The sequence below is a fragment of the Eschrichtius robustus genome, chromosome 17 (genome assembly GCF_028021215.1).
Source record: "Eschrichtius robustus isolate mEscRob2 chromosome 17, mEscRob2.pri, whole genome shotgun sequence".
In the NCBI taxonomy this organism is placed as follows: Eukaryota; Metazoa; Chordata; class Mammalia; order Artiodactyla; family Eschrichtiidae; genus Eschrichtius; species Eschrichtius robustus.
In genome coordinates, this window is record NC_090840.1 from 14,191,387 (window position 1) to 14,203,627 (window position 12,241).

General features: G+C 39.0%; 1 protein-coding gene across 1 annotated transcript in view; it reads left to right on the forward strand.

The window, feature by feature from the left end:
- C17H8orf34 (chromosome 17 C8orf34 homolog) overlaps window positions 1–12,241 on the forward strand; it is a 357,552-nt gene that overhangs the window by 44,029 nt on the left and 301,282 nt on the right. The window contains 2 exon segments of the mRNA XM_068525761.1: window positions 5,057–5,204; window positions 10,886–11,017. Coding sequence (XP_068381862.1) covers window positions 5,057–5,204; window positions 10,886–11,017 — 280 coding nt within the window.

A 12,241-nucleotide genomic window follows, 5' to 3' on the forward strand; every position in this document is an offset into this window, starting at 1 on the left:
TGCAGTCAGTAATTAATGATTTATGTTCTCTAGATTGTTTTTCAAAATTTTTCAAAATGTTATCTTCCTATATATTTATGTTTTAAAAATAAATATATTTGAATTGGTAACAAAATTATAATTAACAAAAAAGGAAACATATCAATGCAGGGGCTGTCTCAATATATAGTATATTCATGAAGTTAAAGACTGCAGTTTATAATAAACTGTATTAAGAGAGCATTAATTAGTTTTATAATCAGAAAAAATAAAGCCAATAAAAAGATGCAATGTACATAGTCTATCAAAAACATATGCTATAAAAATATCTGATAAAAATGGTAATAACAGTAGTGGTAATAATAAACATAAATATATAAAAATAATATAGAAATATATAAAAGTAATAATAAACTTGAAAATATTAGCTAACACCACCTTTGGGTAGATCATTAAGGGGGGTTTAGTCAGGAAAACAGAAGCAACTCCGTATCTGGGTCATATGGGGTTTAATACAAATAAGTTTGCATGATGGAGAGTTAGAAGGTCGGGGCGCAGAGGCCAGGGAAATGCTGAAGGTCGGGGAGCTGTCTGTCACCAAAGGTGGAGGAGCCCACCCTGAAAATCACCACCTGGATATCCAAAGCAAGTGGTTTTCAATTCCTTGCCTGGAAGCTGCTGCAGTTCTCCAGTACTTTTGTACCACTCCTACAGCTATCCCAGTCTGCAGTGGAGGTTACCACAGATTTGCCGGGAAGGTGATGTGAATCCCTCATCTGCCGTCACATCTGCTTGCAATCAACTCCAGAGAATAATTCCTTCTGCTTCTCTTACTTTCTAAGTCTTCTATGAATTCCTCACATTGAGATACTGTACTCTAACCCAGATCATATAAAGAAGATTCTGGGAAACAGTTCCCAGCCTTAGAAGAAAATGTTAGGCCACCCATCACAATAGGCTACATATATCCCAAGCACTTTATGAATGCTTTGCGATCATTATCTTATTTAATCCTCCTGGCCACTGTATCATGTAGGTACTATTATCCACATTTAGTAGATGAAGTATTCAACGTTAAAGTGATTAAGTTTCTTCCCCAAAGTCATACAGCTACTAAGTAGAAGATGAGTGATTTGAAAAAGTGTCCATAGGATTTCAAAGCCTCTGTGTCTAATCGCTGCCTTATCCTGTTTCTTCTATCGCATCTCGCTTACGTCGGTAATATTATTGATATCAATTAACTATGAGTTAAATCCTCTGTTGAGGACAGCTGCTAATAATTTTGTTTGCAACTTGAATGCCCCATCTTTAACTAGCCTTTGAGTGCAAACAGGGTCACATGAAAATTAATACCTTTATCAATTCCCAAGCCCTTGGCCTAAAATTTCCACGATGTTTTTGTTCCAGGACAGGAGTGCTATTGCCATTTCCATTGTTTCAATTTATTTATGCCCAGAGCCAAAACCTCCCAGGGATCTTTCGCTAAAGGAAAGCTTGAAAACCACCGAAGGAGCAAATGAGGAGGGCGGCCCACACTACAGGCCTGATTCCTGGTTGACAGGCAAGGGTATTAGTAGAAGCTGCTCAGGCAGGTCCCCTCCAGAGCTTCTTGCCAAAGTTCAGGGCAGCCTCTGAGCCTAAGGCCCGAGCTCTGGGGAGGGCTCTCGTCGCGGAACTGTCAGGCGGGGCCCGGGCCCTGGTCCTCGTGGTCCTCCGAGCTGGGAAGCATCCTCAATGGGTCTGAGGCTGAAGTCTCTGGTGTGGGCAAGGCAGGAGGGTGGGGTTTCTGCCTCCAGACACGATTCAGTAGATACAGGGATACCCTGGCACACTGCAGCCAGCTCCCGGGGCGCTGGGGTCGCCATCCAGAGCGTGGCAGGGTTCCCGGGCTCTGCAGACGGCGTCCCGGGACAGGCTTGGGGCAGCGGCCAAAAAGCCACGTCGGTGTATCTCCCTCGGGACAGCTGCGGGGGCGACTGCATTCCGGGGCAGGAAGAGGGTGACAGACACCCCAGGGACCCTTGCTGGGGAGCCTGCTCTCAGGCGCTCGGGCACCGCGAGGGCTCGGGACTGGCGGGCAGGGTCCGTCGGACACGCCTCTGCGCCGGAGTCCGCGCCCCGGAGTGCGCCTGCGCGGGGCCGCCGTCCGGCAGAGCGGGCAGCGTCGGCGGAGCGCGTTGTTGCCGCGCCGGCTGGCGTCCGCGCGGGCGACGGGTGGCCCAGTAGGGGAAGGCCGGATGCGGCGTCGCTCTGTTGGTCAGGCTCTGACACCCCGGAGTTCCATGGCACAACTCTTACGCTCAGGGTAAGAATAGTTAATGAGCCCCGCCCTCCCTCCCCGGAAGCACAGAACATTCTCTAACGGCGTTCGGCCTCCACCCCCGACATTGGCCCGCTCTTCTGGAATACTCTTTTCCTTATGGTGGCCGGTCCCTGACCACCTTCTGCGGTCGGGTGTCTCTCTCCCACCTGACCTTCAAGGTGCGCGGCTCCTTTCTCATCTCCTCGATCTGTCGGCCCCTCGGTTCTCTCTGTGTCTCAGTCCTAGTGGGGAAAACCAGCCTTTTTATTGCCGGTAACATCTTTGCAAATCTAAGGATTTAAAATGTTCACGTCTGGGAAAGAGTTTAAGTCCTCAGAATCATTGAAGTCCGAATGCCAGTGGCTTTACATGGATTGAGTGAGAGGCAGGGTAATTCCTCTTTTAAATGCAATAATCTAGAACTAGACTCTTGATCAACCAAGATACCCAATACACCTTATTGCAAACATAAGCTCTTTTCATTTTGTTTATGACGGTTTTTGTCCTGTTAATCTCGTATATTCATTCATGGAATATAAGGGTATCCAAAACTAGCTACTAGACGGATGCTATTTAAAAAAATTAACAGTGACTACTTGGTCTAGTATGACTGTATGGTCCATCTTCTAAAGACAATATAGGGACACTTCAGTTTATTTTAAAAGGAAAAAAACCCAGAAACTTTCCATCTAACTTGAAAGTTAAAAAGAAAAAGTGCATGAGATCTTCAGAGGTTTCAGGGTAGAAATTGCTTTAGCTTTAAAGCCCTGTTATCTGACCTAATTTTGCTTTATCGGAGTGCCCAGGCCTTCTGTGACAAGAGTAATCTAGTTGGTCCTTCTATTTATTTTTCTCTCTATTTTCTCATAGCTTTTGTAATGTACAGTTAATTTAAATAGAATATAATGCATCTTTTCTACAGTAGCAAAATCTAAAATGTTTTAAATTATGTTCCACTTCTGTGTAATTGGGTTTTAATTGAACCTTGCATTGCTCTACCATGTAGAGGAATGTCCTCTTAAGTTATAACCATAATTGAGACTTTAAATAACAGAAGTAAAGAAGACCTTTGCCAACTGGTTGTTTGCTTACCTGTTTTTTAGAATATAAAAACGGCTTATATTTGTCTGACAAATATTTTGCTTCACAGTGTGTTCATAGTAGAAATCCTTTCCTCTTTTTAGTTCCAACTTTATGTTCAGTCTGCACATTTTTGAAATACCTTGAATTATTTTATCCATGTCTCTGAGATCAACTTGGAATCTTGTCATCTATAAAATCCGTTCAGCCTCTACTCAGATAAATCTATGTGTTCCTAGACTATTGTAAATGTCAACAAATATCCCTGAGGTATGACAGCAGTTTCTTGTGTAGGAGTTCAGAAGAGTGTGTTTTGCTGGGCTAAGAAATCTATGGATGCTTTAATTGTTGTTTATTAGGACAATAGGGATTTTAATTTCTAGTATTTACCTGGGGTCAGTAAACCAAATATTCATTCATTCAACACCACCTATGAACTAGGTAGAATCTAGACCCCAAGGAGAGAGTAGAGATCAAACCAGGCCAGTCCTTGGTCTTAGTGCTGTAGTAGGGGGGGAGAAGAGTCAGGCACAAACTGATGAGCAAATATTAAATGAGATGATTCTGGAGAGTGCTAAATACTGCGAAGAAAATAAAGAAGTGATAAAAGCTTATGAAGATTCGTTAGGGTAAGCTTTTTTAAGAAGATATCATTAGAGACTGAATGATGACAAGCCAGCCATCTGAACATCCCGGAAAAGAGCATTCAAGGCAAAGGAAATAGGCCACCAACAAAAAAAGACAATGGGATGGGGAATTTCCAGTATCCCTTCCATTAGCAGTCCTAATACCTGATACCCAGTGTATCACTAGAACAACTGCCTCTCACAGAATCTGAACTTAAATGACAGTTGACAGACTAGAATTCTGGGCTAAACCCAACATGATGAAATGTGACTAATATGAATCTAGAGTGGTGCATGCAAGTTCACAAACCCAGTTGCACAGCACAAAGTGATGTTCAGTTGGCTTGGCAGTTGTTCATCGGAGAACAGTCTGCGGATTCTAATGGACCACAAATTGGCACTTGCTCTTGCTGTTCCTGACTGGCAAAAACAATGTGTAGATATTACCCTTAAGCAGATTTCTCCCCAATTTAAAGCATCATTAGAGCTGTCTAAAAATGGGACTCTCCATTGCTTCACGCCTTAAAAAAAAGAAAGAAAGAACAAGAACAAGAAAGAGTGAATACCTATCAGGGCTTTTGGGAAAAGGAACTTCTGTTGGAGAACCAGTTTAAGACATTTTTTGGTTTCTGTGGAGCTGTGACTTGTTACTTGTTTCTTTCATTCCAACAACATTTTCTTCATTTAGGGATATTTATATATAGTTAAGAAAGAAAAATGATATGGGTATATAAGGCATATGGTGAGGTTTATTGAAAAGTTAATATATAATGGCATCTCTCAAAATAGTAATCTGAAATCGAAAATTCTTTTTAGAATAAATTTCTAGTATGTTTTTGGACAAATATAATAATAAAAATAAATATATCTTGGCTTTGCCATGTATTAGCTGTGTAACATAGTTTACTTCTCTGCACTTCAGTCTCCTCGAAATGAGGACAGTAACTTGTGCCTGCCTGAAAAGATTATTATGAGGATTAAATTAGTTGTCGTGCTTGGCAGTAATAAGTTATATAGACGTGTTTGCTCTTATGATTAGATGTAAACATATGCTTTACTTTGCCTTCAGGAATTAATGACCAAGTTAATTACTGAGACACCTGACCAGCCAATCCCATTTCTCATTGACCATCTTCAGTCTAAACAAGGAAACCGTGGACACCTTCAAAGAACTTTATCTGGATCTGCAGCTCTCTGGGCAGAAAGTGAAACATTAGGTAAATGAAAAATATATTTTACAGTTAATGTTAATACATTTAGACTAAAATTTACGAAAGTCTTTCTCTTTATAATGAGTAAATCTAGGCGGTTACCTAGGGTTTCATGTATTCATCGGAGACTTCATCTGTATGCTAAAATTTGTCCAAAAATCTTCTTGAATTTGAATATATTGTTATGTATTAGCTTCAAAATATGAGCATCTCTGTATTCAATCTGAATAGAAATAAGATTCAGATTTGCATGAAAAGCTTTCATTTCATATGAATTAAAACGAATTATTTTAAATTTCTTATCTTTTTATGAAGAATTTGAATTAAGTGCTTATGGAGCTCATCTGTGTAGAAAGGTAAACAGTAGATTTCTACAGAGTTACCTTTTTTGTAGCCCAAATGGATAATTCCTCTCTGTTTCCCTCAGTTCTAATTTTACCTTATGTAGTAAATTCAACCTGAGGAAGCTTTATTCACTCTATTGGGGAACCAGCCTTACCAAGTATGCAATAGCCTTACCTCCCCAATAAGCACTGGTGATACAGTTGGGTAGACGTGACTTCGATTTTTATTTATAAAATGTGTGTCCGACAGCTTATTTCTTCTACACCCTGGTCTGTTAGTTTGGTATTAGTATTTACTTCCAAACCCAAATCCCCACTCCCCCCCCCAGACCTGTTGCTTGGGTAGCTGACTCCTCACCTGTCTCCCACGGTATCTGACTGACAGGATTCCAGATGTTTCTGGGAAGAACACCATCGCTTCTCTTCTCGTCATGCTCTGTGGGATCCCGTGAAAGGATTTTGGTTTTCTTTGGCTGTATCCTCACATTGGTGCCTAAAGTGGGTAGGGAATAGGGTAGCCTCTGAAGAATGTAGACAACTCTGGTGTTAGTTATCCATACAGGAGTTCTCTGCTGCATACAGGAAACTAGAATATGAGCTTTTGGTACACAAAAGAGGGGACTCTTGGTTTTTCTTGGCCTCACTTTCTTATCGTTAGATTCTTAGTAGGGTGGCTCTTAGGCATAGGCTCTGGCTTGTAGCTGCAAAGAAGGCACCATTCTTCTGAAGGTGGACCAGATAAACATCTATGAGCTCATTGACGCTCATAGGAGCCCATATTTATAAATTATCATATCTGGAGAGACAGTAGTGTATTAAATTCTCTAGCTTTAATCAGCAGACATTTAATATCTCACGTTTTTCACAGGTCAGAAGTCTGTGCAGGGTTTAACTAGATCTTCTGTTTAATCTACAAAGCTGCAAATCAAGGTGTTGGAGGCTGGAATAGAATCTGCTTCCAAGCTCATTCAGGTTGTCGGCAGAACTAATTTCCTTGCAACTGTGTGACTGAGGTCCCTGTTTTCTTGCTGGATCTCAGCCAGGGGCTGCTCTCAGCAAATAGGTACAGCCCACAGTTCTTTGCCACATGACTCTTGCATCATGGCAGCTTATTTCTTTAACAAGTAAGGGAATTTCTTTCATTCAGGTTTACTAAGATGGAATCTTATATAATACAATGTAATCATGGCATTGACATCCCATTACCTTTGCCATATTCTGTTGGTTTGATGCAAGTCAAAGGTCCTGTCTACGCTCAAGGGGAGGGAATTATTTAGGGCATAACATCAAGGGACAGATATCTAGGGGGATCACTTTAGAATTCGGACTAGCACAAGTACTTAATGACTCATTGCTTGGAGAGGGAAGGAGATTATTATAACTCCCAGTTTACTAGGGTAATGGCATAAGTGCTTGTTTAATAAAGCAGGATGGGAACACAGGACTAAATTTATGAATGCCCATAATAAGTCCAGTTCCTTTGGATGAATTTGAATTTCTTGTGGGGTATCTTAGTAGATAATTCCAGCAGGCTGTTGGATATGAGTCTAAAACTCTGGGGATGGGTTAAGGCAGGAGTCGCAGGTATGGCATTCAGGATTGTACACAATAAAACCATGTGAGTGGGAGAATGGAAGAAGTTGTGGTCAAATTTAGAATAGGAGATGGAGTAGGAGAAGGCAAGGGTGAGATGATATCTTTTGCCTTAAATTTTGCCTGTTTATTAGGAAGTGAGGTTGTTTGCTGAGGGCAAGAGGTTTGGGGATTGAATAGGGGAGATTGAAGTGAATGATATTAATTGTGAAAAGTCACTATGGGGAAGAAAAAAAGAGTTGGCAAAGGAAAATAAAAAAGACTAAAGCAGTTCTGGGGCTTATCTGAAGTTCAAGACATGAATTAATCACGGAAACCGTGGGCAAGATTGTGATTTTTCCCCATAGTGCCCCGAAGTGCTGGGAGGAGGGACAGAAAAGCCGTTTGAGAGACTGATGAGAACTGTAGTTGTACCCTAGTGAGGATGGAGGCTGGAAGAGCAGTTCTGCGAAGGAGCTGAGGGTATTTCTGGGTAAATTGTGCAAGTGATCAAAGCACGTGGTCTTGTATGAGAGGGTAGGGAGCAAGGAAACAGTTTAGACATAAAAAGCAAGTCAGAGAGCTAAAAACCTTTGAGAGGCCTGTGTAAGGGGAGGTGTGGTGAAAACATGAAAGATTGAGAAGGACAGGGAAATTGTGATATTTGGGATCAAGACTTTTGAGGTGGAATGATTGCAGATGATGAGAACGTCCTGTGGGTGACCTGAGTTTGCGGGTGTGTGATGTCCAGGGAAGTGAAGCTCTTTAGAGTTGAGGAGGGCAGTGAAGTATGAGGTTCAGTGCACGGTTTGTTTAAGGATTAAGAGGTCACCAGGGTTTCATTCTCGCTGTTAAAAGGTCAAGGGTGACGGTGCCAGTGTCTCGAGTAGGGCTGTGGCAGAAATCAGGAGCAGAAAGATGCAGTAATGAAGAGGGGTGAGCAGTGTAGACAGGCAGCACTTACCGCAAGAGAGGAGAAGCTTTCAGCTTAACGTGGATGGACCAGAAAAACGCAGTCTGTGGCAGGTGACACGTGGGGGAATGAACACCCTTCATTCCAGGAAACTGCAGAGGTGGGAGTGCCCTTGTGGAAAGAATGAGTGGCTCTTCTGACTTGAAGGAGGGGATTTGAAGATAGAGGGCTGTTTGTTTACCGTGGAACGTATGCCCCAGGAGGTGAAGAGGAAAGATTTTAGAGGGAAGGGTATGGCAGGAGGGAGAAGGAAAGCATAGACTGATTCTTGGATGTGAATATTAACTGATGAAGTTATAATTCAGGTGACAGTAAATAATGCCAGTTTAAACTGTAACTGTAATTTTGAATTATTTCTTTTGGTGCTTTTCTAATTAGAAAATGTCTCAATCGTCAAAATATATAGGTCAGTACTTTTTGAAAGTATCTGAAGGTGCCCTCTTTTTGCTTTTAAATGTATCCAGCATCTTGGGACATAACATCTTCTCAGAAGTCTGTCATTTAATGTCTAGGAGAAAATTGAAAGCAACCTTGTTTTTACTCATTTTTCGATATTCTGTTATTAAATACTTATGGGATTTGTTTTTTCTTTATTTCTGATATTCCAAAGTTTTACTGGAACTACATGTAGATGTTTGTCTTTTTTCTTTAATTTTTCATTTTATTCAGTGAATCCTTTCAATTAGCAAACCCAGGTCTTCAGCCTAGAACAGTTTTCTTCTTGTGTGCTTAGTTAATGTTTCTGTTGTGTTTGTTTTGATTTCTTCTTCAAGAAAATCAACTATGTATAAATTGAGTTTTCTTTATTGGTAACTTCTAGGGAGGTTTGTCAAGCATGTTCTGTGTGTCACTGATTCAGTTTTCTGTAGTATTGGTTTTCTCTTTCTGGCTTTGTACACAAATTTAAATGTTGGTACGTATTGCATTTTAGCTTCCTGTCAGTGTTTCCTTATCTTCTTTAATTTCTCTTAGCAGTTATATTTTTATGTTTTATCTCTTTTCTCATTTCTTTCTGCTTCACAGACTCTATTTTCTTTTATTTTTATTAAGAAGATAAAATAGCCGCATTCTAAAATTTAAAGGTTTCTTCATAGTAAATCTTTCCCCAAACTGTGAATTTCCTCTATATTTTGAATGATGTATTTTTGTTTTTTATACTGAATCTTCCTTCTTAAAATGATATTTATTTTCTGTCTATTTGAATTTAAATGAGGAATGTTCTGTCTAGTTTCAGGTTTGTCAATAAATAGTGTAGGTAGACTCTTCTTTTCTGTTCCCTCACCATATAGCTTGGAACCGTTTAGTTAGTTTTCAAAAATTTGGGGGAGACAGGTGAAATCATGGTTGCTACTAAAATTTCCAGTATCAGTCAAATCCTGTAGGTCTCTGCTAGACTGACAAGTGACTTTCTGTCTCTCATCTCTTTTTAACTGACTAAATAAGAACAATATCATTGCTGGAATATTTAAATTAATGTGGATTTTTTTTTCTTTCCAATAGTGGAGAATTGAAAAAGCCACAAAATCCAATATATCATTGTTTCTGGCTCCTTTTAGTTTTTCTTTGTATCATGAGACACTGTGTTTTGTGTCTGTGATTTTTTATTCTTTTAGCTATGTTGCACTAGAAGAAAGTACGGTTCTAGTTTGTATGTAAAACGCCAAATTCTGATAGATTGTGAAACAATATAAGGAGATAAATCTGAGGTAGGGGCAAGCATTGTGGATGTCTAGAAATTTTTCAGTCTCTTTCTGATATGCCGATCTTTTGTCTTAATTCTATCTATGGAAATACTTCCTGGGTTCTGGCAGAATATAGACCAATATTTCTGTTCCTAGTGTTTTAGAATATTTGTGCCTCTTTTGGTATTTAATGGGATGTTGGAAGTAGAAAAATTGGACAACAGCTCATTAAGTACAAACTTAACATGAAAATTTGAGGAATCCCTATAATATTTCATGATGTCTACTTGGTATTTATAAGTGGGTAGTCAGAGAAAGATTTATGAGTCATCCATAGAGCTGGGATGATTTGAAGCTGTATAAATTTAAACAAGAAGGCAGAAGGAAAGGAATGTCATACAGATGAAAGATAAGAAAGCATGAATAAGACAGAGAAGAAACAGTAAGATAGGTGATATGGGGATGAGGAGCATGTAATGCCCTGAGAATAAGAGAAGAAAAAATTCCACAGTATAAGTCTGTCTAAAAATATGGAATGCAAAGAAGTTAAGAGAGATGAACTCCTGGAAAGATCATTTCATTTGGAAGTTGGTATGACACTGACCACCTTTGAAGGGGAACTACAGCTTTCAGTAAAGGTGGTTGAACTACTCCTTCTTGAACAGAACAGTGGAAAAAATGAGAGATACTATGGAGGAAGTGTAGGTGAGCACCAGTGGTTTTACGTGCCATAGTGAATACGATAAGGTAGCATCAAATGAGTAAAATTTACTTAAACATTTAGCTGTTTTTATTTACAACAGAATACAAGGCTTTATTCCATGACACCCATTTATATAGAGTGTTATGTTAAGTAACCTGTGCCTTAAAAAGACTTCCGAATAATTTCACAGTTTACCATGATCTTAATCATTAATATATAAGCTAATTCATATCAAATTCAAAACTCAAGTTTACAGGAGAAATAAAGCAAGTAATACTTCGGGACATTTGCATTATTTTGATATGAGGTGACATAGCTTTTGCCAGGTATATCTAATTACTTCATGGATTTAGTTTTTGACCAATCATGAAATCACTACTATTTTTATATGTATTTTTTTTTTGTTTTAACAGAACATAAAGGAACAAGAAGGGAATTCAGAAACTATGATAAACCCTGGCAGTTAAATGCAAAGAAGCCTAAAAAGTCAAAAAGCGACCTTGCTGTGTCTAATATTTCTCCACCATCACCAGAATCAAAATCATGTAAGGAAGTTTGTCATTCATATATTACTTAATGTATGTAAGTGTGTGTTAGTAAAATGAAGAAAAGGTAAGAATTGAAGCCAAACTTTTTATCTGATATTCTGGCTATTCTAATGAATTTCACATTTGTTTCAGCATTAACATTGAGCTTTATTTATATATAGCTACTCACTCATATTCTCAAGCATGTGTAATCGATTTAGATCCTTTTGAGTACAGTATTCTTTTAAGAATGTAAACTGCGTGGAGCAGGTCCCTTGCCTCTCATGAACAGTTGCAGTGTTTTATCACGTTCAGAGCAATACCAACCCTACATTTAATAAAGGACATAAAAGCAAATATTTTAGAGGGAAAGCAAAGAAGATTTCTGTTCAAAACATTTAACAAAATTTAAAGAAAATCCTTCACCCAGGATCTCTCTGAAGCCCTACCCATTTATTACTGAAGCTTGTATATTTATTCTCTCCCACGATGAGAAGTACCCCTTCTCTCTCAATGTCTCTCCTCCTTTCCCACTGCCTTTCCAGCCACTAAGTTTTTCCAGTGCTCTGTTACCACCACATACGCATAAACATGTCATGTAGCTTAGGATCTTGCAGCAAGTCAGTTATTCTTGGAAGACAAGAGAGCTTGAAAGCTGTTCTTACACATCAGTTTCTTGTGGTTGTTACAGAGTGAGGTAAATTAAATTTTAATTTAAACAGGAAAAGGAAAAGGTAGAAAATACTTACTTTTGTTTGAAAAATTTGAAAAATCATTATGTGCTAACTGGAATCTGAATTTGGCTCATTTGTGAAAATGACTGAAATTAACTCCTTGAGTTTCTTTCTTTATATAGTGGTACTCATAAAAAGTATTTTATCAACCACAAAGTTCTTGTGAGAATTATGTGAAGTACTACAAACTACAAATGTTCTTTTAAAATTATGATTGTAGCTAAATTATCCTGCTTCACCAGTTTGGTTTATAAAATTTGGTCCCAACATTTAAAAAAATATACAAGTGTAAAATTTAAATGTGTTGTTCACAACCATATTCCCAGTAATGTCCAGTACAGTTCCTGGCTCAATTAATAAGTATTCAATGAAAAAAATGTAAAGGAATAAATGAAAAATGAAATCAATCAGTTCTCAGTCTCACATTTCCCTTTCTATCCTTGGAAATGTCTTTCTGTCTGTCTCTCTCCCCCTCTCCCAATGATAAATCCATAACCCTAGGGGCTTA